We start from the raw sequence: 26,990 nt of genomic DNA on the forward strand, positions 1-26,990 counted from the left end.
CTACTTTTTCTGATGGTTCAGTGAACATGTTTAAAAATCTGGTTTTATTTGCCCTAGTTGCTTTGAAAATGAGGTATGTTCTCCAAATCACTTGGGCTGTGCAAGAGCCTTTTAAAACATGGGCCTAAACACCCAACCAGGTACCCTACGTCAGGCTAACCGGGGTTTCTTCCTGCCTGGGAATTAGCATTCATGGCTTGGTGTTTCAGTGAAGTTTCTACTTCACTGTTAAAGGATTCACAGATTCTGAGCTACCAAAGACATGGGCAGGCTATAGATAAAGTGACCAGCTGTATCATTGACAGCACATTTGGGAAACATTAACCAAAAGTAAAAGCCTTTTATAAGAAGGCCATAAAATGGCAGGAGTAATTATGTTTTTCCAAAGTTAATCATTGACTTTTGTTTATTTGGCTTTTTATAAAAAACTTTTTCCTTTCTCTCCTACAATGGATAAAACCTATAAAAGGCCCAGCAAACTGGATTCAGCCTTTTTTCTTCCATGCTAGCCATGCTTGAAGGCTGATGAGACAGAGCCTGACAGGGAAGCTTACCTGAGGAAACCTACTTCGTTGGGAGGTTCTCAGCATGGACATGAAGATGTTTGTCCACCTCTGGCTTCTCTGTGGTCTGAGCACTGTTGTGACCCCTCAGGATGTCACACAAGAAGCCCAAATGTTTCTAGAAGAGTTTAACAGGAGGGCAGAAAATATCAGCTATGAGAGCTCCCTCGCCACGTGGAACTATAACACGAACATCACTGAGGAGACTGCCAGGAAAATGGTAAGGGCTCTGTCCTGTGGGTTTTTACTGTTGCTTTAGGAATATGACAGCTACTTTCTGGTTCATTTTGGTTCCACTGAGGTTGGTTGAAATTGGAGTGCTACTTCTTTGGTAGCTGTGGTTTAGTTTCAGGAGGCTAGAGGGGCTCGCTTTAACGTCGCAATGCCTCACTGGAGGTGCCTGGGCCACTACCAGCCTCTACAGCCTAGGGCTGGTGCCCGGGCTGCCCTCGCACCTCACAGGGATGGCTGGAGCCTGGACTTGTCACTTGCCATCACCCTGAGTCACCCTGGTGAGCCGAGGGAAAGGCCAGGTTGTACTGCATGTTCGGCCCCACAATCTGAGCTGGATGGAGAGAGACGCTTTCTTCTGCTCAGACTCCACCACCAGCAGTGCCTCCCGGCATGGCGTTTCTCTGTGGGGCCCCTTTCCTCTTGGAGAGGGCACAGCCCGAAGGGGATGGTCTTCTCCCAGGGCCCAGGCCAGGCGCTGCCCTGCGGCATGAGGGAATGGGATTTGATTCTTGTGCCCACATGAGCTCAGGTCTCCCACTTTTCATGAAACTGAACTAACACCAGGCTTTTTACTGACACAGACAATGCCCTCTCTGTTGCTGGAATTATTTTACTTCTTGCTGAATATGCAACATTTTCTGAATGTAGACTTTCTATTAAATGTTTGCTGATAGCTTTACATAGCAGTCCACACCCTTTACCCAGTGGGATACCTTCCCCGTCATCCCCCATCACTCTTCTCATAGTCAGAGCTGTTGGTAGGCTGCCTGGAGGTATTAAACTGGGAAAAATGAAGTGAGATCACGGAATTCCAAACACCAGCAGTGGAGTTCATAGTACAGTGGTCTAATACGTTGGTTTGAAACTCAGTTTCTATTTGCAGGAAGGACCACAACATTTGTACTTACGCTATCTTGCAACACAGTTCTCCCTGCTTCTCCACACCAACCTCTAGCTGTCCCAGCCAGCAGGGTCTCTAGGCAAGTACCATGTTTATCAAGAGCAGTCAGCCATGATCTGGCTGGTTACTGATACTGCCACACCTCAACCTAGCATCTCATAACCTTGAAGCCTTTCAGGGTGAAGAAAAACACCTTGAATTCTGTAGTTGTGTGCATTTTAAAGTTAACTCAAGCTTTAGAGAAAAATGATTCAGAGCATAAAAATTAAGCTGAACAACCTACATCTACTTTTGCATAATGGTTTAAGTCTTCCACTTTGTGATCTTATAGCTTAATTATAACATGGTTTAATTATCATATTTCTTAATTAAAGCAAGGAGACTGGTTGCTGGAAGAAATCCTAATGACTAATCATTGTCAATCTGGACTGTTTTCTGGGGCACCAGGTACTTAAACTGTAATGTTTCCAAACACGTAAAATGAAAGCCCCATATAGTACTTTCAGCATTAATGAGATGATAATAAAATACATGAGGAGATACCAGCAATAAGAGCCAATTAGTCCAGTGCTCAGAGAGAATGTTTTCTCTCGCTTGATCTCTTCAATAGCACTTGTAATAAACCCACTGCTTCCCCTCCTCCCTTTCTGCTGGAGGAGGAGAGTTAATGAATACTGTCCCTTCTGGCTCCTTTCCATCCATTTTTCTTGTAAATTGGGCCACGAACCCCATAACTATTCATCTGACTTAGCAACCAGTTCCTCTAATTGGGGAAAAATGAGACAGCAAGCTAACTTCTTTCCCCTGGCTTTTGCAGCCAAAGAGCCTCTCTTCTGCCCTGCTGCTCCTAAGGCACCTCTCCATCCCTGCTCAGGACAAGGAGTTCAGGAACAGATTTACACAGTGATGCTCTTCCTCTGGGTGTTTATCAAGCTCCTATTCACTGTGCTTTGCAAACTGCTGAGCAGCGTAAGGGCTGTTTGCTCCACTTCTGTAAAGGGAAGAGTTTGGAAAGCCTCCTGGTGATGGCTGCCTTCCCGCAGAGAGGCTGTATGGGCAGGGGGAGACACGGGGATGGAGCTGCCAAGGGCTTATGTCTGCCACTGCTTCTCTTTGCCAGAGCCTAAAGCAGTCACGGAGGGTCCTTTGCATGGGGCTGGACAACCCAGGCCTTGCCATGTGTTTGTACAGGGGTGAAGCGTGCCTGAAGGAGGTCTTCGGGCACAGTATGACACTGGTGTTTCCTGATGCCTCATCAGGGAGGGATGAGCCTTACAGGTGCCATCTCCACAACGCAGGAAGCTCTGGCATGATCACAATTAATTGAACTGTCCCACGGACCCAGGTTAATTAGTACTGTTCTTGTTGTCATTTGGGTGCTGGTGTGCTAAACTATGTACAAATACATTAAAAAAAAGTAAGACGTGCCCAAATCCAAATAATGTTCTTACAGTGCTGCTTTGTTCATGGAAATTTGGGAGTTTCCCGTGTCATGTTATGTAACTGCAGCAACAGTAAAAGCAATCTCATGCAAAATATCGAGGTTTTGCGTGCACACTTTAGGTGCCCATTTAGAGCCTCCTATGCCCAAGTATAATCTTTTATTTTCCAAAACTTCAGGAGAAAGTTATACTCTAATAATGTAAAGACTCAATAACAATATCTTGGCTGATGTCTGTCATTGCTACTGAGGCAGAAATGGGGAGTGACATCTGGTTTCTGTTAGGTACAGGTGGGTGAAGAACAGCACTAAGGGAAGCATACGTGGTGATTTAGAACAGCAGGGAACACAGCTAGGTGATGCTGGATCAATTATAACAAGCATGGTGTGAGAAGACAGTCCTGCTTTTTGCTGTTTCCAAAGAAAAATGGTTATCTGGATGTGTGAATAAAACAAAGCCAAAAAGTTTGCCAGCTGTTTCACCGCGCAGTGCAAGTGCTCAGCCCGCAATCCACAGGTGGTCTCCACAAATGAAGTTATTCCCTGAAGTAATATATTTGCCCACTGAGTACATTAGGCTGCTACACCCTTTTGGTGGAGTAATTCAGGGTTTGTGTGAACCCCTTTCAGAATGAGGCAAGTGCCAAGTGGTCTGAATTTTACGACGAGGCCTCCAGGAATGCCAGCAGCTTCCCGTTAGCCAGCATCCAGGATGCTCTCACCAGGCTCCAGATCCAGGCTCTCCAGCTCAGAGGATCATCTGTGCTGTCACTGGAAAAATACCGCAGAGTAAGTTGCTGAATGTAGCTCATTTTCATCAGGTGAGTTGGGCTGCCTCCCACAACATCCCCAAGCAAGGGCGCAGTGCTGTTGCTACCCTGCTTGTCTTGGGACGATGCTGTCTCCCAGCATCAGTGTGGGGAATGTACCTGTACGAGGTGCTCATAGCAGTACAGGGCTGGAGGGGTGGTCTGGCTTAGGAAACTGGCTCCCATTTAAGTCAGTGGTTTTGCAATGTGTAATCCATGCCATGAATTTCAGATGCACACATGTGTCTGAGTTGTCTTTTCCTTGCAGAAATGGTCAGATTAGTCATAAAAGGAAAAGAGGACCTGTGGTTAAGTGCTTGGCTAAGTCCAGACATAGGGTAACGAACAGAAAGAGATGGGTGAAAGGACATTCAATGAGTCAAAAGGGTGGAGGTGGAGGAACTCCTCCTTTTTCTGCACATGTTGCATTATTGAACTGTGAAAAAGAGGGAATGTTTCTATGTAGCAGGCACCCTGGGATGCCTGAAACTGGGCAAGGTTGGTGACCTCCTTCCACAGAAAGCTGCTGAAGGCCAGCAAGATTTAACAAGATTCATAGCGAGATTTGATATTTCCATTGACAAGTTCATGTAAAAGGCATGTGTTGGAAGAAGGGTTAGCCGGAGTCAAGAAGACGCTCAATACGAGTTATGCATCTTGCTCAACTTTATTAGTTTCTAACACTACTTATATAGAACCGATACACATGCATATTCGTAAAGCAGAAGTATAATTGGTTAGTAGTCTCTAAACGCGCGCGGTTCTCACACCCCTAATTATCATGACTAAAATGAGCATTCTATCCATGTAGCCAATTGTGTTGCTGTGCTTCAGCCTTGTAGTTTGTTACTCCCTATTTTCCCATACCGGTCCCCATCTTTCTTGGCCCTGCACCTGCTTTCCCAGCAGCTGTATCTTGTTACAGCCACGGCCTGTTGTCACAACATAATTACTTGGTCTCAGGATTCAAGAATAGCTCAAGGCTACCTTTCTTGTTAACTTCAGCACAGCAACTTCAGTACAATTCTGATTACAGGCCTATTCTAATACCAGGTCTGGATTGTGCAGATCTTCAGAGATTCTAAGGCCACGCTTCTGCAGCCATTCTTCTACAGGCATGTATATGCTAATGGCTATATGTGGAATTGGAGTAAGCAGATACATAGACTCAAAAAGGATTTATAACCCTTGAGGGTTAAATTATTTTTCTTTTGCTGAAGATCAAATTGAAACACAGCATTGAGTTAGGGGATCCTACAGTCCTGATTATAGAAGGATCCTGAGATTTTTCTGCTAATATCAGCAGTGTTAACCACCATGCAAGAAAAGCAGTGGACTGGCTGGACCTCCCATCTGATCCAAATGAGATGTGTTTCTGGAAAGATGAATTACCTTGGTGGGAATGCTGACAGTTCATACAAACATATTTATTTTGGAGCATAGCATTGACTGATGGTAATGTTGTCTCTGTTGAGGAGGTATTTTCTTCAGTACCTTCCCTGTTTAGACACTTGCAATTTCCTAGATAAATGGCCTTTGGGGCTGAAATTGTTGATTCTTGCTTGAAAAGTGACTTTGGGTACAGTCTGATGGGATTTTATAGGAATATTTAAATATTTTTCACTGATACTAAAATTTCCCTGGGCACCACTTATTTTAATGCTGACAGAGATAAAGTTAGAGCTAGTCATTAACTGCCTCTCCCACTGACATCTCTATGTAGTGCTGTTTTAAAGCTTTAAATGAGAAATAGCAAAGTCCTAAAGGAAAAGCTAAAAGTGGTACATGTTTTTCTTGAGGTATGAAAACATGAAAACATAAAAAAAAATAAAATCAGAGCTATATAGCATAGCTTCTGGGATGAAGCTGAATGATTTCAGATGCATTTGGCCTTCAGCTGACCCAAGACACGAACTGTAACTTCTCTGTAATTGAGTATAAGCAGATCTGTGCTATCACCGTGACGTGATGTTAAAAACAACTACAAGCAACAGTCAGCCTGGCAGCCTCTGCAGCAGGGGCCCTTTTTGCTGCCATTCAAAACCATGACCTACCTGGAAAGTTTAGGTGCGTCCATGCTTATGGAAGTACATTGCTAAATTTCACTGGTTTATTACTGATGTGTATTGATAGCTCTCTCGTGACAGTCTGTGCTCATTAAATCCAGAGCTCTGTCTGACTGGATATTAAGGACCTGTAGATTACACCCTATATTTGGGAGATAATCTGTCTTTTCCAGCTAGGTCCTAGCTCAGTAATACATTTAGGCAAATTCTTTCATTAATCTCTACTGAGCTTAAACATATGCTTAAATGTTAAGCTGGTGGGTGAAGTGTTGAATTGAGGTCTTAAGGAATTAGCATAATTGCTGTTATTTTGCACAGAGTGGGTTTCTAACAGGCTATCTTGCATCTAACTTGCAGCTGGGCACTGTGCTAAATACAATGAGTACCATGTACAGCACCGGGACCGTCTGTAAAATCACTGAACCGTCTGAGTGTTTGGTGCTGGAGCCAGGTACGGTATTAACCACTGCCCCTATTGTGTCCTTTACACTGAAGGTTCAAAAAGAAAAAGCCCAAGGGTGGCTCCTAACTGCAGGAGAACAGGCTGTAATTTCAACAGATATAGCCTGCTATCTAAAGCTTAGTCATAATTGAATTGCACCTTGCATTTCAGGGACCTCCAGCGGGTCCGCTGCCCGTGAGACATACTGTCTCCTATTTGTAGTAGAAAAATTTGGGAATGACTGCTCAGATTGTGTGACAGCCTGCCTGTCACCTGGGGTTCTCCTACATCACAGAAAGTTTATTTTTTTCCCCTGACACCAAAGTCTTGTTGGACTAATGTTGTATTAACATCAGTCCCAAGAATGCTACCAGCTTAAGGGAAGCTAATGCAGAGAGTGCATTTAAGGAACTCATGATCTGCTCCATGTCCCTTAAAGAGAAGAAAGGGAAAACCTTAAATCAGAAAAGGATGCAATAAAATAATGGGATATTTCAGTATATCAAACAGAAAGTGTTTTCTTCTTTGTTCATGAAGTGTCTTTCTCTTTGGCTCATTTGCCTGCTGTGCTAGAAAAATAAAGAGATTCTACTATTTCAAGGGCTAGTACTAATTTTTTTGTTCTGACAAGGTCTGGACATTATTATGGCTTCCAGCACAGATTATCATGAAAGACTGTGGGCCTGGGAAGGCTGGAGAGCTGATGTTGCCAGGATGATGAGACCATTATATGAAGAGTACGTTGAACTTAAAAATGAGGTTGCAAAGCTTAATAGTAAGTCACATTCTTTTTTCTTTTTTTCCGGCTTCAAGAAATTAACATACTGCGTTTTTGCACAATTTGCACAGGAATCCAAACCCATACTTTTTAACGCATTGATGAGTGGCACTTTACGCATAATGTGCTCTTGATGAGCATGTTGCAAAGTGAAAGGCAATGCAGACAGGTGCCATTGACCAGATCAGAGGTTTGCCACCAGCCTGGAACAAATGGGGGAAGACTTTTCTGGCACCTTTCCTAAGTGCCGTAACGTATCAGTGCTCTTCATTACACACTACCTTAACCAGAACTGCGCTGCTTGTGACTTATGGGCAAGCACACTCAATTTAAACAACTGAGTGCTGTTGAGTCATGGCGACATCTCCTCTTTTCTATTGGCCTTGACCTTCTTCCACCAGCCACAAGCAGTGGTACAATTATAAGCATTATGCCCTGACTGGAATGATCAGATTTTGTAGACCTGGTCCAGCAGATACAGGCAGGTGATTAAAAAAGATTTTGCGCTAGCAGGAGTGTGCTTCCAGTCAGAGGTCTCCACAGAAATCATAGGGAACTGTATTTTCAAGGAACAATGGCAGGTGGCTGCTAATTTTCTTTGTTGGTCTTCTGAAATAGCTTCTGATGTAGTTACATGATCTGTCCCTTGGCCAAACTGCAGCTGTATCACCTACTTTCCTATACTCCTTGTTTTGTGAAAATTGTCAGGCTGGAACTAGACACCAGGAATAAGAAATTATATTCCAAATAGTTAGGCAGGAAAACCCCAAACATTAAGATATAGTCATTATGACCTTCCTCCATACCACTAAGGAAGAACCTCATCTATGAGCCATTTCTACTCCAGGCTTGATGGAGCTCAGTGGACTGGAAGACTTAGTGGAACTGGGAGCTGAATTTCAGTCCTGGTGCATACACCTTCCCTGGTGGTTTTCTTGCTGGGGGAGGGGGCTCATATTCAATGTTCACCAGCTTATACCTTCTGTGAAAACCCCTTAGTATCCAGCGTGAGTAGAGGCTGCCCTCCCTCACAGCTGCAGGAGCTCCAGTCAGGAGTGAAGATTTCCTTTGACTTCCATCTCCAGTTGGAATGATCCTAATTAGCAGATAACCACAACTGCAGTTTCTGCATTTCTTGGAAATCTCATGTACCTGCACATGTATAGGATAGAGCCTCGGGGGAGCACTCTCCTTCCCCCTAGACCCAAGAGCACCTCACGCTTTACTGCTTTGCTTTGGGGTAAAGGCTGCAGGTTTGCATGGTGTCAGCAAGGAGCTGCACTGCTCCTGCAGGCCTGAGAAGTGCCATGTGTGATGTCCTGATGTGATGCATCCATGCTTTACAGGTTATTCTGACTATGGGGATTACTGGAGAGCAAATTATGAAGCAGACTATCCAGAAGAATACAAATACAGCCGTGACCAGCTGATCAAAGATGTGGAGAAAACATTTGAGCAGGTAGAGCCAGGAACAAGCTCTCACCAGGGTTGTGTTTTGTGATAGTGGTCTCACATATTGACGTTGTGAAGGAAGATCAGACCTGCTCGAAGCTGGCTAACCTCAGTCTACATGGGGTTAACAGATGCTGGAGGACATATATGACATTTTTACCTCTGCAGCCATTCGAGGACCGGCTTGATCCTCTCAGGCCACACTGTGCCAAAGGCTGGTAAAGAGGGAGCTCTGCAGATCTATGTCTGTCCTCCAGGTAGAGCCCATGTGGGGAGGTATGTTTCCCATGGGGTAGACGGTGTCCTTGATACTCTGCATCCGAAATTAGCAATGCTCCCTCCCTTGTACTTGAGCAGGACTTCTGGGGCTAGGATCTGTACTCAGCGCTTGAGCCCCAAGGCAGGGGGCAAAGCTCAGATGCAGGTTTGGGGTCACTTACCTGCTGGGAGAATTTCATCAGACAGCTTTGAGGCTCTCTGTTTAGGAGGAGTGAGTAGCATAGAGCAAAGAGAGAACAATTTGTTTGCTTCTCTTCCTCTGCCCCCAGATAAAACCTCTGTACCAGCAGCTGCATGCCTACGTGAGGCACCGGCTGGAGCAGGTCTATGGCCCCGAGCTCATCAGCTCCACAGGATGCCTCCCTGCTCACTTGCTGGGTATGTCAACATGGCCATGTCGCGCAAACCTGACTTTGTACACAGGACAGTCACCTTCAAGGCACATGGGAAGGGAGTAATCTGCTTGTTTGATCCGGATATTAACAAACAGGTTACAGATAAGAGAAGGGGAGAGGAGAAATGGAGAAGTCCCTGGCAGAGATGACACAGGTGCTTAGCAGCAGAGGCAGGTGGGGAAGGCAGGTGTCCTCATCCTTGCTGGAGCTGGCAACATCCAGCTCAAAGCTCCAGCTCTGGGCTGGGATATTTCCCTTCTCTCTGCAGCACTTGTTTTCCTTAGAAATGAGAGTTTCAGAGACCTGTTTTTTCTTTGAAATCTTATCCTAAGCTCACATATTCCATGACCTTGCTTTCAAAGCACGCAACATCAAGCTGCTGTAGCTTTAATATACACGAACATGGCAGTGGCAATCACATGGACTAATAGTATGGGGTGCTCAGTTGTGAATAGAGCTTTAGGAAGGTGATCAGTCCTGAAACTGTGTTGTACCAGAATAGCTGATCTTGGGGAGTAAAGGGATCTTTGATCTAAGTTTGACATAAGCATGCCTTTCCAGAAGTGCTGCCCTCCACATCTGGAACAGACCTGTTTAGATGTATAGGAGTCCCTATTTATGACACCACACAGTTCATAGAACTGGATGGCACTTTTGAACAATACATATTCAATAATTTAAAGTATTCTATGTTTCTCTCTTTTTTGAAGGTGATATGTGGGGTAGATTTTGGACAAATCTGTATGCCTTGACCGTTCCCTATCCAGCCAAACCAAACATTGACATAACTTCTGCAATGGTTGAAAAGGTAAGACATGCTTTTATGCAATATGCATTATGCAACAAATCTAGACGATATAAAAAATTATACACTGCATGTCAGCTGCTCTCTAGAAAACCATAGCTGCCCTAAGGTGACACACCACCAGCAAAGCATTGCTTTCTGCATCCTTTTTTGCTCTTCCCCTTAATGTGTTCATTCATTTTCCACTGTACATTTTCGCTTAATTGTTGTCCTTTCTTTCTTCTCCACCCTCTTTGACTGGCTTAATCTTGGCTCCAAGTCAATTTTCCTCAGAGCCACCTATCTGTTAAGAGATGTATTTTGTACATAGAAATATTTCAGGACTCATGGAGTTGGCTGGTATTAAATATGACCTTTGCCAGCCATTACCATAATCAAATAGTTTGTATATTGCAGGGTGGGTTTTTTTGCCAGTCTTGTTTATTTGGATACAGCTAGGAAATTGCAATGCTGCCTGTTATCTTTTGATAACTGCATAGCACCATAAGGTCTGTGTTTGAGATTTGTAGTGCTAACAGCTGTGATAGTACCTTTACCAGACCAAGAACATGGGTGAAGATAACTCTGTAAGTCTTGCCTAAGCTTCATTCCTTTTATAAAATAAAAGGTGATTGGTGGAATTTGATTTTCGAAATGTGATTATTCACCTGAAATCTACCCTCCTCTTGTAGGGAGAACTCCATGCAAATGTTATGCTGGCAAGAGAAAGAATACGTAAATTTGATTGATAAGCAGTTTGCACAAGTCTGCATTAATGTCACCTCTATTTTAGAGTACCAACCCCCTTGTAGTCATACATTTGTGTATATTGAGGTACAGTTGTGCAGAGGGAAGTATTATTTACAGAGCCTCAAGACAAAGGCTGAACTCATCCTTCCTGGTGGATGTGCCCTGTTTAGGATTCTCATCCAGCTGAGCTGTCTGCTACCTAAATCTCTGTGAAAACTCATCCCAGTAAATGCAGAGCTCCTGCTATGTAGAATAATAAAAGTGCTGAACAACAAAAATATTCTGGACATTCACAGGCAGTTACAACCTGATAAGGAAGTCCTCTAGACACATTTGCCAGGTTGTAGGGTTCTGGCCAAGATCTACTTGCGTGCTCACCTGCCGAAAGTGCAGCTCCACTCCCTCAAATGAGTTGTCCCTGACTGAAGTGGCTGAAGGGTCAGATCCCAGATCTGACATGCTGCTGACTGGAATGCCTTTTTTATCTTCACTACATTATCTTTTATTGAGGGTTTCTCTGGTCTGGGTCAGGTGATACCTGTTGAACCTCTGAGTGCAGAAACCTATTTTGCTTGCAGGGAAAACACTTAATTCCAGTTCCCAGCAGAATTTACAGAAGTGCCAAAGGCAGACATTACCGTCTTACCCTCAGTAAGTCAGGTGCTGATCTCTGGGAGATAAATATGTCACTGGGAGATAAATATGAAGTCAGCTGTCCTGCATTAATCCGACCATCGGGTACAGGCTCAGTGCAGAAGCAGCAGTTAATGGTGGCACTGTCTCTCTCAGAAATGGGATGCAGTGAAAATATTCAAAGCTGCTGAAGCCTTCTTCACCTCCATTGGCCTTGAGAAAATGACCGAGGGCTTCTGGAATAACTCCATGCTCACAGAGCCGACTGACAACAGGAAGGTTGCTTGCCATCCTACGGCGTGGGATCTGGGGAAAAATGACTACAGGTACTGTAATTACTATGACCACTTGTCATGGTTTAGCTCCAGCCAGCAACCAAGCCCCACACAGCTGCTCACTCACTCCCACTCACAGTGGATGGGGGAGAGAATCAGAAGAGTAAAAGTGAGAAAACTCATCGGCTGAGATAAAGAGAGTTTAATAGGTAAAGCAAAAGCTGTGCATGCCAGCAAAGCAAAATCAGGAATTCATTCACCACTTCCCAAGGGCAGGCAGGTGTTCAGCCATCCCCAGCAAAGCCGGGCTCCACCACATGTAGCAGTTATGTGGGAAGACAAATGCCATCAGTCCAAACGTCCCCCACTTCCTTCTTTGTCCCCCAGGCTTTCATTGCTGAGCATGATGCCATATGGCATGGGATATCTCTTTAGTCAGTCGGGGTCAGCTGTCCTGGCTCTGCCCCCTCCCAGCTTCTTGTGCACCCCAGGCCTGCTTGCTGGTGGGATGGGGTGAGAAGCAGAAGATGCTTTGGCTCTGTGTAAGCACTGCTCAGCAGTAAATAAAACATCTCTGCATTATCAACACTGTTTTCAGCACAAATTCAAAACATAGCCCCATACTAGGTACTGTGATGAAAAATACCTCTACCCCAGACAAAACCAGCACACTCCTTTTTATACCATCTCCTAGAACATTTATATTTTCACTGAAGGTGCACCATGCTGGTTTAAGTTATAATTTTTCCCCCTTTTTTTTCCTTTTTATTTTCTGGCTGATAAGAGATGAGGACAAGAAAGCAGGGATCCTGTGGGACTGTAAACCTTTCTGTGTAATTTTTTTCTGTGAAGATCTAAGGATTACTCTCAAATTTAATCAGAGAATTGACTTATTTAGATGAATCAGAGAAATAATGACTTATGTTCTCGGGCTTAAGGAATAAGCAGAAATGTGGGTGCTTGTGGATGTCAGTGAGATCTGTGGACACCTGCACATTCTGCAGGAATGGCACAGGGACCCTGGGTAGCAAGTGAAAACCTCCTGAGAGCCCACTGTCTATCTTTAGCAGATATATCCAGTTTCATGAAAATCCATCTCTCTCTTCCATATTTGGGAAAGGAGAGGGACAGCAAGTTCGTACACAATGAAGTCTCCTGGGGCAAATTCTGTTCCCTCTTTCAGTCCCTGCAGTTACCTGGGGAGAGAGGGTAGTCCCCAGAAAAGCCCTAGTGAAAGCTACTAGCCTTGCACCTCGCTCCTCAGCAGTCTGGGGAAGGTGAAAGGGAACAGTATTGGGAAGAAATTCCTTTATTAAATAGTACCTACACAAGGGTGAAGGAGCAGGAGTCACTGACATGCAGTTTTTAAAATATTTAATATTAACTATCTGCCTAAGTTTGACAGTGAGTGTCAGATGGCCAAGTGCCAGAGAGCAGCTGCTTCTCACAAAACAGCAATTTTCTGTAACTCCCAGCACAACTTCAACGCGGCTGAAAGTGTTTTTCTAAGTTCCCCTCTGAGTCTGGCTCTTGCAGGAGGAATTGCAAGGATGCGGCCGCCCGGGTTTGGCGAGGGGCGAGGGGCTGCTTTGTGCCGCAGTTGTGGCAGGCAGAGCTCAGGCAGCAGCTGGCTGAGCCACCATCTCTCCGACCACAAACACTTTGCTCTGGTGTGCAGGATCATGATGTGCACCAAAGTGACCATGGACGACTTCCTGACCGCGCACCACGAGATGGGCCACATCGAGTACGACATGGCGTACTCTGTGCAGCCCTTCCTGCTGAGAGATGGGGCCAACGAAGGCTTCCACGAAGCAGTGGGTGAAATTATGTCACTTTCTGCAGCCACTCCTCAGCACTTGAAATCTCTTGATCTCCTAGAGCCAACTTTCCAAGAGGATGAAGGTAAATAAATGCATGAATATCATATATTTAAGTGAAAACACTTGCAGGCCTTATTTTGTAGCAGAAGATTGTGTCTGTAAACTGAGTGATCAACCAAGAGGCTTCCGAAAATCTTACCCCACTAACTTATCAGAAATATATTTTTTTTCCCAGATCACATCATAAAGCAGGATTACTTTATAATGCTGCTACATAATTTAGAAATAAATAGCTAGCACTTCATTACCTTCAGTACTGAACAACTCATCCAAAAATCTTGATAGTTTGTTTAGATAAGCCTCAACAAATCTTCTTGACTTCTGTTGCATGAATCTGTACATATGTCTATCAAGGTATGTATTTAGAAGGTCAAATGAAACTGAAACATTGAGATCTACATCTCCTGCTTAAGTGAATATTGAGTGGACAGTGTAGGTGGGTCCTGATTATAATGCAGTTTGGCTTCTCTGGGTATTACCTTGTAAGGATGGAGATGCATATTTTGTACATTTTGAGATGTCTTCAGCTCAAAATTCCCCAGAACATGGGAAGGTTTTCAGTGGAGGACAGTGAAATGCAAATGCTAAAGGGCTAGATTATTCAAGAGGTATGGAGAAAAGAGAGACAAACCTGTATGTAATACCAAAGCAATCTTTTCTCATGTTTGTTTTTTAAATACTATTCTTCCTTCCACTTTTTCCTTAGTGAAAAATCTGTAATTCAAACCAGATGTAAGCATTAGCTGTAAAAGGAAGCGACTTTAGCTGTCTAATCAGATACTAATTGCTACCATAACCATTACCTTAACTGCTTTTCTCTTCAGAAACTGAAATCAACTTTCTGCTCAAACAAGCACTAACGATTGTTGGAACAATGCCTTTTACTTACATGCTGGAGAAGTGGAGGTGGATGGTGTTTAGGGGTGAGATTACAAAGCAGGAATGGACAAAGCGGTGGTGGGAGATGAAGTAAGTTTGAGAAACAAAGAGGATTTTTTGCAAATGAACCTGCAAAATCAGTCCTTCATAGTTACTCAACATACTGAGGTGCCTGTGCCCCTGTAGGGCAGGATGTGTCTCTCAGAGTGTTTCTACAAAGCCCGGTAGAGTGCCAGCTAGAAACACTCAACATGGTGTGGACAACATCTCACAGACCATGTATCCCCATTAACACTGTGTACAGCCCTGGGCAGTTTACCCTGCTTCTTGGCAGAATTTCTTCTCATTTCTAATGTCAGCTTCTCTGATAAAGACAGCCCATGGCCTTCACATGGGATGTCCAGATCCCAGGGTCAACATTGCCGTCCCTCTGATGCATGCCCCAAGACATCTTCATAATTTACGCACAGTGCTTCCCTAAGTCTCATCGGGTGTATGCTCTGATTCGCTCCCCACCTCCTTAAGGACAAGTGGGAAGTGAAGTTCATCTTACTTGCTAGCCTGAGATGCATACAGATCTCATTCTACAAAATATCTGTGCGCACTGCCCTGCTTTGTGTTTCCTCCCCATTCTGGAGTGGGTTTGGAGGCAAATTATCTAAAAAACTCCAAACCGTTTCTTTCCTTTATTATGTATTAAGATACCACCTTTCTCGATCAAGAAAATACAGTTCCCTTGAGAAAGTAACATCCAAAGGTGCCTTTTCAGATTATCCCCACCTGCCAATCTATTTTCAGCACCCTGGAGCTCGAGATTAAAAAGCAGTTTGATTCAGATGAGTCTGCCATTTCTTGGGTTGGTTAACATGGGGGCAGAAAGATGCAGAGAAACCAAACAAGTCCCACACTGAGTCTGCACTCAAAGATGAACACAAACAGTGAGCCTCCATCACCAAACAAAATCTATGATAAAACTTGATACAAGCAAACCTCCTGACCCACTGTAAAAATCAACTTTGATTTATGCAAAAGTAGCAGAGATGTCAGAGAAATGGAGAATGACAAATTGTTTAGGGAAGCTTATCACGTCTGTTGTAGCAGCACTGCAATGCTTTCTGCTGGAAAAAGACCTTGAAATACAGGTTCATGGAAAATATTACCATGTAAGCTTATTACCATTTTCAGAATGTAGGGCATGGTTTTTTTTCCATAGTACTGCTCAGGAAACACACTCTCAGGAGAGGAAAGTAAGAGAAACCTCATCTCCAGCCCAGTGGCACAGCAGGGCATACACAGTTTGGGTCACCTAGTCTCTGCATGCACTTACCCAGCACCAACCCACCAAAGGTTAGTCTCCAACCTCAGGGTGGTGCAGGGCATGAGGGGTGTGTGTGAAGCTCATGCCTTGTAGATTATTTCATACCACTAAACTCCCTGCACACCTTGCTATCATGTAAATCCCTTCCTTGCACTATCAGTTTCAAAGCAGCTTCTTTTCTGTGGTCTCCAGCTGTGGAGCAGTACTCCTTTGGGGTTACTGGAAAGCTGTATGTAATTCTGTTTGGAAGTGAGAAAGGTGCCCATATGTATCAGACAGTAGAGAGGAAGAGCAAAGTCAGATTATTTTTCCTTATTATCTAACAGAAATCCTGTGTTTTTCCTTTCCCCAGGAGAGAAATAGTTGGCGTTGTTGAACCAGTGCCTCATGATGAAACCTATTGTGACGCTGCAGCACTGTTTCATGTGGCCAATGATTACTCATTCATAAGGTAGCTCAGTGTTTAATTTAATTAATGACTTAAGTTTTGGGTACAGAACATACCCCGACTACCTAAAACATCTACTGGAGAATCTCAGGACACAATCTTACTTTGTTTAAAATCCTGACTGAAGGTCACTGGTTTCAGTGGAAGTTTTTCTGCGGACATCAGGGGCTGCTCCATAGCAACCTCTGAGCAGCGAAGAGGCTGCCGAGCTTCTGGCTGAGCAGAAAAGCTTCATGCTGCCGTTACACTGTTGGGAGCACATCTGTATGAGGTGCTTTCCTTTTGGGGAGACAGCATGCCCCATATTACTATCACTTGGGCCACGCACATGCAACCCTGAAACAATTAACTCTGGATGTCCCTCCATGTCCCAGCCATCTCATTTTAGAGGACTCAGCTGGAGCGGAGAGCTGGGCCTTAGAAACCTTACTAGCTCCTGGTTTTTGTGGCAGCAAACAGATTTGGGGCTTTTCTGCTGCATTTATTCTTCGCATTTTGTTAAATCTGAGTTAGCATAGCCTATAAATATAAACTGGACTCTCTCCCTGCAGTGCAGCCTCCCAAGCAGGAGTGCCAGCTGATGCAGCAGAACTTTCCAAAGGGCTTACGAGTTTCCTTGCCAGACAACTAACAAAATATATTCCTTCCTTCTCCTTGCCCTGCCTTTAGGTATTACACCAGGACCATCTATCAGTTCCAGTTTCAGGAGGCACTTTGCAAGGCAGCTAACCATACTGGCCCTCTTCACACATGTGACATTACCAACTCCAGTGCAGCTGGTCAGAATTTGAGGTACAAAGCAAATTTTTCACACGTAATAAATCAGAATATAACAAAGCCTCATTCATCTTTGAAAGCTTCTGGACTCAATGAGGTTGCATCAAGAATGAACCTAGCTCAAAAATCTAGCACATATCTACTCAGTTTATTTTGACAAGTAGACTAAATTTATAAACACTGAGGATCTAAACATCAAAGGTTTAATTGCCTGTTAATGGGAAAACAATTTATTTTTGTTAATAGGAATGATGGGAGGAAGGACAAAATCCAGAAGCAAAAAAAAGAAAACTTTGATACCAATCACAGATTGTTTTGCTAGATGTCTGGTTTAAACATGGCAATAACATATATTACCTCTCTTTCCACATACACAGACAATTGCTTGAATTAGGCAGATCCAAGCCCTGGACTCAAGCACTGGAAAATGTAACAGGAGAGAAATATATGAATGCGGCACCCTTGCTCCACTACTTCGAACCTTTATATAAATGGCTTCAAAAAAACAATTCTGGCAGATACGTTGGTTGGAAAACACACTGGACTCCATGTACGTATGGCTTGTAGGTGAATTAAGTACACTTGGTAGTCCTCACAAGCCCTATCAGCAAAGTCCCTCTCTCTTGTAGCTGTTGAAGGCTTTTCTCTTCTAAGGAAGCAGGGTTATGGGAGGCGCACACTGACAGTAAGTTTTACTCAGGGGAAGGCAGATTGGCTTCCTTATGGCCAAAGCCGGAGAAGTCAGCACATAGGAAGTTTGTCAGAGCCTTACCCAGTTTTCAGAAATAAGAGTTTATTTTTAATAGTGGCAGCACTAATTGTGTGGAATGGCTGTGCAGAGGGAAAAAAGACCAGAGGTTTGGACTTGCATGGCGTTTGCCTGAGAGTGGCAGCTCTGCAGGGCTGGGAGCCATCAGTCTTGGGATCCAGAGGACTGTGATCTGGGGTCATAGGGGCAAACCAATACAGAAGAGTTACTGCTTCCACCCCACCCCACCCCATCATGTGTTAGTGAAAAAAGGGAGCTCAAGGGGATGAAAAGGAGACCATGGAAAAATGCGTTTTTCAGCCTATTGTGGTGAAACTGAGTGTTGAACCAGCCAGGTTATATATGTGTAATCACTGTCAGTACTGGAGAGCAATGTAACTCTTGCAGTGCTTTGCCAGTCTCTAATGCTGGGATTCACCTAACCAGACACCAACATCCACATCTGAGCCGCTCATTCCCAATGGTGGAAAAAAGGCATTTCCTTCGGGAGATGTCTAAAGAAGACTAGAGGACTGCACTCTAGATGTGCTCGCTCTGTCTACTTCAAAGCCAGACTTGGGTGGCTGATGTCTCTGGTGCAGGTGTCTGCAGTAGAGGTGGCTGAAGGAAAACAAGATCAATCCCACCAAACTGGCCAGGGGGAGCAGGAGAACCTGTAAGGAAACTCTAGCCATCCCAGCATTTCCCAGGGACAGACTTTCTGTCACTGCAGCTCTGACACAGCCTTTGTTCCTTTTTAAACCAGATTCTGACAATGCCATCAAAGTGCGCATCAGCCTGAAGTCAGCACTGGGGGACCAGGCGGTAAGTGTGTTTGTGCTGTGGCACTCTTCCCATTGCTAGGGCAACCAAGATGTCGTGCTAATGGCTCTCAGAAAATAAGGCAGGGTAAAGCTGATCATTGTGTCTGAAGAGTGGCATCAGCTCAGGTGAAGGGTTATCACATAAAAGATGTCTTGTCTTGTGTTTGTGGTTAAGATTCCGTCTACAATGAGTGGAGGGACTGCTCCAGGGAGTGAACCTACCCATTTTAAGAAAGACATCTCAGCTAGATGAGTTGAGTTAATCTGTGGAGAAACCGATCATTTTTTACCTACTACAGGAGAAGCCTGGGCGCTAGCATGGGAGAGCCCATGTACCTGTAAACGGCTGTATTTTTCCCAGCTATGCTGATGTGTCTATGTAAAGCCTCTACCTAATTTCTTCTAATGTCCATTATCATGGCTGTGCTGGCTACCTTCAGAAGTTATCATTAGAGCAGCTAGTTCACATTTAAATGTAGTGCTGAAACAGGGGTTGAATCCCACTCTGTTCTCAAATGCTCTTGATTTCACACTGAAACAATTCTGTCAGCATTCCTTTACAGATTTTTGTTTGTCTGTTTTCTGTAATCTTTCCAGGCCCTCCTATGTTTGGCTGCCTCCCTGCCCTCCAACCCTTATGCAGAGACAGCTTTGTTATTAAGATTGCAGGGGGCAATGCAGCTGCTTCTGTTTCAGATGAGAAGGGCTTTCATTCCCAAGAGCTTGTCAGCTTTCCCTAGTTATACCAGCTTGTCCAATAAAATGTATTACAGCAACTGCAAAAACTCATCAAAGCCGAAGATGGCTTTTAAGATTTTAAACAGAGCATTGGCTTAGCCCATCTGCTTAACCCAGGCTGAAAATTTGCTCCTTGTTCTAGCTGTGCCTCTTCACGTTAATCTCGCAGAGGCAGCATAGAAGGCTAAGTGCAGACACTTCATTCCTGTTAATAGCCATTTTCACCTTACAGAACATTAGTAATTTTCCAAGAATGAGCATGTCATCAGGCAGGTCATTTAGATCTGCACGTCAGAGCCTATTGGGCTAGCAAGGACACAATACCACAGGCTCATTTTTCGTATGAATTGATACTCTTACTTCTATCACTCTCTCACATGTAAGCCCCACTGGAGTTTTATTGCTTCCTAGACTGCTGAGTCGAGTTAGATACAATTCAAAACTGGTATCAACAGCATGAAAAGATTCCATATTACAACACATTTATTAGTCATTATGGTTAATGTTTAGCTTAATACCATTTTTATGTCTGCCTTTTGCCATCAGAGTCTTTTGTTGTGCAATTGAGCAGCTGTAAAACAATCTTATACAGATTACTTAATTTGAATTATTGTATTCCGAAACTCTGAAGAGCGAGCCCTGCATTTTCCTTTCAAAATCAGTCCACATCACCTATTTGCAAGAAACCTTTTCCATTCAGTAGCTTTCTGCCGACCCACAAATTTCCCTTATGGCTGAGCTCCCAGGGGTGTGACTCTGAATGCTGGTATGCCAGCAGTGGGTAATGGTACATGCATGAACTGGCATAAAGAAAAGGCAGGACGAACCTCGGGCAGGAATCTCAGCCCAGCTATCCAGAACAGTATGTTTTGGCTGCTTTATGTGGCTCACAGCACACAGAAGCTAGGAATCTGGTGCAGCTGTTTGTTTAAGATGTATTTCGAGCTGCTTTGCACTGTTAGGACAGCAGAAAGCATTCTGAGTATGCCAGCAAATTTTTTTGTATTTCGGCTCTTTAATACTGGATAGAGCAGAAAGGGAAAGAATCCACCCCCCCTACACACATACCCCCCCACACTTTCCTGCAGCGGGAGAGCTGCACCGGGGCAGCAGTTGGGGCAGCTGCAGCTCATGCAGGAGCTCCTGCCCCTCTCAACTACACAACCCGGCTGCTACCAGCAGGGAAGTTTCAGTAGCCCAAATATCCTGGCAGATAAAGCACCCAGACAAACTCAGGGATAGGTCTACACCGGCTGTACCAGAGCATGCGCCGCCGCAATTACCCTGCTAATTGTTTTCAGGCTGATGGGATTAAAGCTGCAGCTGGAGCAATCACCAGAGTAGCTGATGAGGCTGAAACACCCACAGCTTTGCTTCAGCAGGGGCTTTGTGAAAGTGCCCTCCCATGGGAAACTGCTACAAGACCCCTGCTGAATCATTTGGAGTCTGAAAATGAAGGCTTCCAGGAGCTTCAGTCCCCTGACCAGCACTTGGAAATGCGACCCCCCCTTTCAAACATTAATTCAGAATTCCCCAGTGGATCAATATCCTATGTGTGATGACATTGTAAAAGGCTGACATGCAAGACAGTGTTAGGGAATGCTTGCAGGCTGACAGCTCCGCATTTAGATGTATTTTACAATGGAAAATCCTTTTTGAATCAGGGGCAGACTTACACTATCTTTCAAGTCACATGTGGGATCTTGGAGGGAACGTGCTATAACAGAGCAGAGGTGCTCGGCAGAGTTCATTTTGCTCTGAAAGCAGAGCAGCCTTTGTAGTGACCAGTGAGCACCAAGATGGGTTTCTGAGGTGCCTGGGGAAGGCATGTGGGTAGTCAGTCATTACTGAAGCACAGATCAGAAGCCAGCCAGGTACTTCCCACCCACACAGCCTGTAATGGTATTTATAAAGGCCCTTGAAAGGCACAGTGGCAATTAAAATACATTAGACTGAAAAAGACAAAATATATGCTACGGAAATGAATAAATGATTAAAAAGCTAAGATGTTAAGTACAGAAAGCAGCAATAGAGGAGTCAAGCTCAATTAGCTCCTGATTAAAAAACCAAATCAAAACACTGCAAAGCCTAAAGATGCTGGGAATAAATGAAAAATTGAGACAAACACCCCCACATGGTCATAGGCTGTGATGGTGAACACTGCCAGCTGCCGGAGACAGCGGCAATAACAACGAGAAGTGCTTTGGCGCAGGGCTTTGCCTGCCCCTCAGCCAGCAGGAGAAAGCCAGGGGCATTTGCCAAGGCCAAGGTGACTCGGAGCTCCAGCCCTTGCTAGCGGGAACAGCCAGAGCTGGCACAGCCCCTGCCCTCCGCTCGCCGCCGGGGCTGCTCGCCCAGCAGTGGCTTTGGGTCACCTGCACGTCTCCCAGCGCCTGATGCTGCACAGGCTGACAACAGTGGGCTCTTTCTGCTCTTTCCTGCCATGCGTTTCTCTCTTCATTTATCAGTGTCAAGAGGAGGCCAGGGTTGAAAAATGCAGCTGGGTTTTATAAAGCCTGTTGCAACAGAGCTGCCTTCTACCACACCTTCCTGAATGATACCGGAGAAACTCAGGAGCAGTTGTAAAACTATCGCTGGCAGCACTTACAGGCACTCCTGCTCAGGCACTATAAACGCAATCAAATCTCGGCCTTCAGGGGATAAAAAAAAATGCCACCGGAGTTCAAACAGGAATTTTCCCTTCGTGCTCATGTGGGGTTGCACAACAGACCAGGCTGCATTATCAGCTGCTGTGGTGGTTTTTGCCCCCTGTACAGCGCTCAGTTCCTGCCCAGAGAAGCTGTTTTTGACTTCTACTGCAAATAACTTCGGACTCACAGGGCAGGCCAGGAGAAGCCTGCACTGGGCCAGTGCATATTTTTTAATATCACGTATCTATTCTCTAGGGAAAACCAGCAAATATATCCCTGCTGCAGAAATACTGATGCAAAGAGTTTTTTACCAAAACAAACCCCAAACAAAAATCCCAGCTCATCAAGCAAATAAATAAGCCACCTTCACGCAGCAACCCCACCCCAAAGTTTCTCCTTCTTGAAAGAAAAGGTCTGCAGATAAAGTTATGTGATTAAAACACGATCTAAATTATGAAATCTTTAGACTTCAAACAGAATGCACAATATTTATTAGGAGTAATATCGCTTCTGCTGTCTTTGCTCCCCATAAGGCAGTGAGATGGGCTGGGACTGCAGCATTTTAGGCAGCCACTTGTAACAGTACCAGAAATTGCAGAGGGACAGCATGGTGCAGTGTCTGGCAGCAGGGATCCCTGCTTGCTTGTTCTCCAGCAGAGCAACAAGATTAACGGAGCTAAAGGGTTTGAGTAGGTTCCTGAAGTGCTATCATGGCACAAATAAATAATACTGAAGTGCATGCCAAGCATTACAATTGCTATTCCTTTTTAGAATGATTTGCTTAGTGTCAGATAACTTGCCATCTCTGATGAATTTCTCTTGCGCTATTTTTGCAGTATGAATGGGATGAAAATGAGCTCTTCTTGTTCAAGTCATCCATTGCCTATGCCATGAGAAAATACTTTGCAGAGGTGAAGAAACAGCAAGTTAACTTTCAGTGAGTGGCTTGCTTAATTGTGCCAGCTATGTCTATATTGCTTCTGGTTCACTAGCGTCATGAATTGGTGGAATTAATTGTACCTTCTGTCAAATGTAAGGTGATAGCAAACAATGTCAAACATCAGCTGGCTGTAAAAGGCAAGATGCCAGCTTGGTTATATGCTATCTTTCCACTCAGGAGTCTGAAGTTTAGGAGTAACATGCTAAAGTTAGATAACTTCAATGGATGCAGAAGGCTTTGTCTCCCACTGCTTATCAGTGGTGGAAGTAAGCCTTGAGAATTTGTACCTGACACCTATATGGCAATATCAGGGAACATACATTGACTTGAAATAAAATTTCTAACAATGTATGTGTGTGATACTGAATATCCAAGAGGTTTTGGGCCAAGGAAAGATAAACTTACTGATTATAAAGCACTAGAATTCTGCGCAGACATACTAATCTTACCTAGGTTGACTTACAACCATAAAATCTATCATCTGAAATGGATTTTGGTAAGAAAAACAACATTTTATTAGGTCTCCAAAAATTTTCAGAAGCTATCTACTTAAGCTATTTGATATTACTTTACAGAACATCAGTCAAGCAGAATATAAGGAAGAATATATATTTTTTTTCACTTGGTACTTCATAGATCACCTTATTCATGAGGCTTGCTCCAAACACTCTCTGTTCTGCACCTGATTATGTGCTTTGTAAAATTACGCCAAGGATTGTCTCAGGTATTGGGTAGACTTTCTCCATCTAAAGTTATGAATTAGCACACAGAAAAAAAAATTCTGCCAGGAAAATTGATTTCACTTCCCAGTTGAGGTCACTAGGAAGCATTCACTCAGCATAAACTAATCCCTTGGCATTGCTGATCAAACACGAGTGTTCACTTGCCCGAATTTAAAGCTAGTGTCATCTCAACTAAAAAAAAACTTCCCTTTTGTTTCTCATTCAGACTTACAGACATTCATGTTGGGGAACAGACGCAAAGGGTGTCCTTCTACCTAACTGTCAGCATGCCAGGTAATATCAGTGATATCGTGCCCAAAGCTGATGTGGAAGATGCCATCAGGTGAGATTTTGCTCTCTGGGAAAAAAAAACAACCAACAACCATGTGGAAGAATGGAAGGGAAAGAGCTGCTCAAGTCAGCTGAGGCAGAAGGGGTGATAAGAAAGTCAGTTCTGCAGTTAGCATGGAAATAGTGTGACGAGAGAAACTGTTATGACAGAAGGAAAACAGTCCATCTATCTGATGGTGTCTTGGACAACAGCCAATGTAAAATGCTTCAGGGGGCTTGTAAAACTTAATTGCATCATGCCTTGCCAGAAAATGTCATTGCTCAAACTTGAACAGGAACGATCTTATATTCTGAAATACAGAGCACAGTAATGGTGTGTGCATGCATGCACATTTTCTTCCTCTCACTAGCAAAAATTTAGTGCAAGAATCAGTGTTAGCAAGGACTCCAGAATAATGGTGTATTAGGAAGACGGTCAGATGTATTTGATAATACAGAAAAGAAGAGGTCAGAGCAGGAGCTGGTTTCCACTTATAGGTCAATGAAGAGGTCTTTTATAGCACAGTATGACACCACTGTAAGTCATTGCTGTAAAAATGGTAAGTAAAACTGCAGCTCTGCAGATGGTCATGGATACTGTATAGTGGGAAATGAAGAGTGCACAAATCTAAAAGCAGCAGCAACATGAGATGGGGTTGAAAAAGCAGTGAGGTAAGTTGGTGAACCAAGGGAAAAGAACATGGCTATGAAAGTCACTGTCTGGTTAGCACTCAGCAGCAGAAGCAGAAGTTCAGGGGAAAACAAGACACAGAAAACACACCAGGGAAAGGAAAAACACAAGAATCAAAACTGTGGAAGGCAGTAGGGGGGGAACAGGTATAAAGATGCCGAAGATGAGGTTTTCTGTCATGTGTCCAAGAAACTTGCGGGGAGCCAAGAAGCTTAGGGTAAAGAGAATGAGAGGCAAAACACAAACAGAGAGGGAGATCAGAAGGCAGTTTGCCTCATTGTGATAAACGTTAAGGCTGAGCTTAAGAGTTCATACCGTGTCTGAACATGTCAGTCAAGCTGCAACAGGTTAAGGGCTTAAATTACTGTGGCTGTCACTCACCGCCCCATCCCAGAAGGAGTGAGTTTAGCAGTACCTCCTATGCAGCCTTTTCAGCTGAGCTATTTAGGGGAAAATTGACACACTGGAGATTTATAAAACAACTGAAAACTGTTTATTTCCTTCTGATAAGCCTGTGAAAGTCTTTGCATTTGCTCTTGATGGCAGGATGTCTCGGGCACGAATCAATGAGGCTTTCAGACTGGATGATAACACGCTGGAGTTTGTGGGCATACTTCCAACTCTGGCCACACCTTATGAACCACCAGTCACCATCTGGTTAATTATATTTGGAGTGGTCATTAGCCTTGTTGTCGTTGGAGTTATTGTCTTGATCATCACTGGGCAGAGAGATCGCAAAAAGTGAGTAATATTTTTGATACTATGATCATGGCCACTGGGAGATGGCCCAGTGATTGAATCATCAGTGTGCTTACAAATATGTTGCCAAATCTAACTGAAGGAAGTTATGGAATTAAAGCATATTATCTCCCTCCCATCAACAGTGATAGTTAAAAGTTCAGCTCCCTGCCTTTCAGTCCATGGCAGGTTTGGCAGCTTAGTGCAATTTCCCCATCAGCGGTTAAACCAAGGCAGCTGGATGCTGTGGCCACAGGGAGCCACAGTGAGGCCAGGCTTCTGCCAGCCTCACTGCAAGGTGGATGGAGTGGCCTGCTGGGAACACAGCCTTCCCTGACACCAGATTTGGTCACATTCATCAGCACCTGCAGTTTTCAGTAATCTTGTTGGAGGCTGTCCGGTAATGTAATTTTCCTTAAATACTGTATTAACAGCAATATAGCTGGGTTGTTTTTTTTATGTCCGTTAACGGGGTTTCTAAGAACGTAGTAGGTTTGCTACAGTTCCCCTTAAAACCAACACAATTTCTTTTACAGAAATACTCCCAGTTGAACACAGGGTTTTTTTACAATAGGGGATTCTTGGGATCTAAAAGGACTTGAACAGAACAGAAACTTCTAATATAAAATTTTCATTACAGGAGAGCAAGAGAAAGTAGGAGTGAAGCAGGTTCAAACTGTGAACAGGTGAATCCTTACGATGATGTGGGAAAAAGCAACATGGGTTTTGAGCCATCTGAAGAGACACAAACATCATTCTAGAAGGTGTGGGTACAGTAAGGATTTCTGGTTTGTTTTTTTTTGTTTTTCATTTTACTTTTAACAATGGTGCCTAGCAAGGACCAAAACACTATGGATGTCATCAAACATAAAGTCTTCTGGTTGACCATTAATCTACCGGTTCAGAGACAGCATCACCTAAATGTGCTGTTTATGCGGTAACTAGAAAACATGCAAAACTTGAAGATATGTATGTCCTGTGGCTTTTCCATGAATTATGTGCATAATACTACACACTATTTGAGCTGCTTTTTGTAAGTATGCTGCATCCAACTTCTCTTTGTTTCTTCTGTAATAAGATACAAAAGCTTGGAAGTATACAGTTATATACTGTTCAAGACAGACATAAGAATAACTCACATACTCCTAATACACATGAGGAATGTCTTGAACTTTCCAGATGGAGACCTCAAAAGTGTATGTAACAGACTGTAAGAAAAAAGCCTGACCACCAGAAGAACCTTAGTGGTGAAGAGCTCAATTTGATATGAAATAACTGCAATTTTTGCAACCTCAGAAAATCTGTATCAATGTGAAGTGGATACTGGCTGAAGACTAACACTGGAACTTTGTTAGGAAGTTGTAACATAAATTATTTTTCTAACTGTTTGCTTGATAAGTATTGTAGAGGCCAAGTAGCCCATGATCCCTCAAAAAAAAAATTAAAAAAGATCCGTTTTATGTTGTAGTCTAAAAGTGGAATAAACTTCCTTAATATTAAA

General features: G+C 43.8%; 1 protein-coding gene across 3 annotated transcripts; it reads left to right on the forward strand.

Annotated features, from left to right (window-relative positions):
- The first annotated feature begins 457 nt into the window (after nucleotides 1-457).
- Nucleotides 458-26,990, forward strand: ACE2 (angiotensin converting enzyme 2). 3 transcript variants are annotated; one of them, XM_056329596.1, is made up of 19 exons: nucleotides 458-783; nucleotides 3,770-3,928; nucleotides 6,372-6,465; nucleotides 7,088-7,231; nucleotides 8,581-8,693; nucleotides 9,235-9,343; nucleotides 10,071-10,168; nucleotides 11,684-11,853; nucleotides 13,481-13,707; nucleotides 14,510-14,654; nucleotides 16,235-16,333; nucleotides 17,000-17,122; nucleotides 17,485-17,657; nucleotides 18,622-18,680; nucleotides 22,905-23,005; nucleotides 23,957-24,073; nucleotides 25,298-25,492; nucleotides 26,130-26,264; nucleotides 26,669-26,990. In XM_056329596.1, the coding sequence occupies exons 1-18, from the start codon at nucleotides 589-591 to the stop codon at nucleotides 26,248-26,250; spliced, it is 2,442 nt and encodes an 813-aa protein (XP_056185571.1). In that variant the 5' UTR covers nucleotides 458-588; the 3' UTR covers nucleotides 26,251-26,264; nucleotides 26,669-26,990. The 3 variants fall into 3 exon arrangements, with proteins under 3 accessions (XP_056185571.1, XP_056185570.1, XP_056185569.1); XM_056329595.1 differs by having other exon boundaries at nucleotides 26,130-26,255; XM_056329594.1 differs by having other exon boundaries at nucleotides 26,130-26,990.

This window comes from Falco biarmicus, chromosome 2, assembly GCF_023638135.1.
Source record: "Falco biarmicus isolate bFalBia1 chromosome 2, bFalBia1.pri, whole genome shotgun sequence".
Taxonomy (NCBI): domain Eukaryota; kingdom Metazoa; phylum Chordata; class Aves; order Falconiformes; family Falconidae; genus Falco; species Falco biarmicus.

Excerpts from the sequence above, each read along its gene's own strand:
- ACE2 (XM_056329594.1), top strand. The coding sequence starts at position 589 with ATGGACATGAAGATGTTTGTCCACCTCTGGCTTCTCTGTGGTCTGAGC. Across the intron at positions 9,344-10,070 it reads CCTCCCTGCTCACTTGCTGG|GTGATATGTGGGGTAGATTT; the intron begins GTATGTCAACAT and ends TCTTTTTTGAAG. Across the intron at positions 23,006-23,956 it reads AAACAGCAAGTTAACTTTCA|ACTTACAGACATTCATGTTG; the intron begins GTGAGTGGCTTG and ends TTTCTCATTCAG.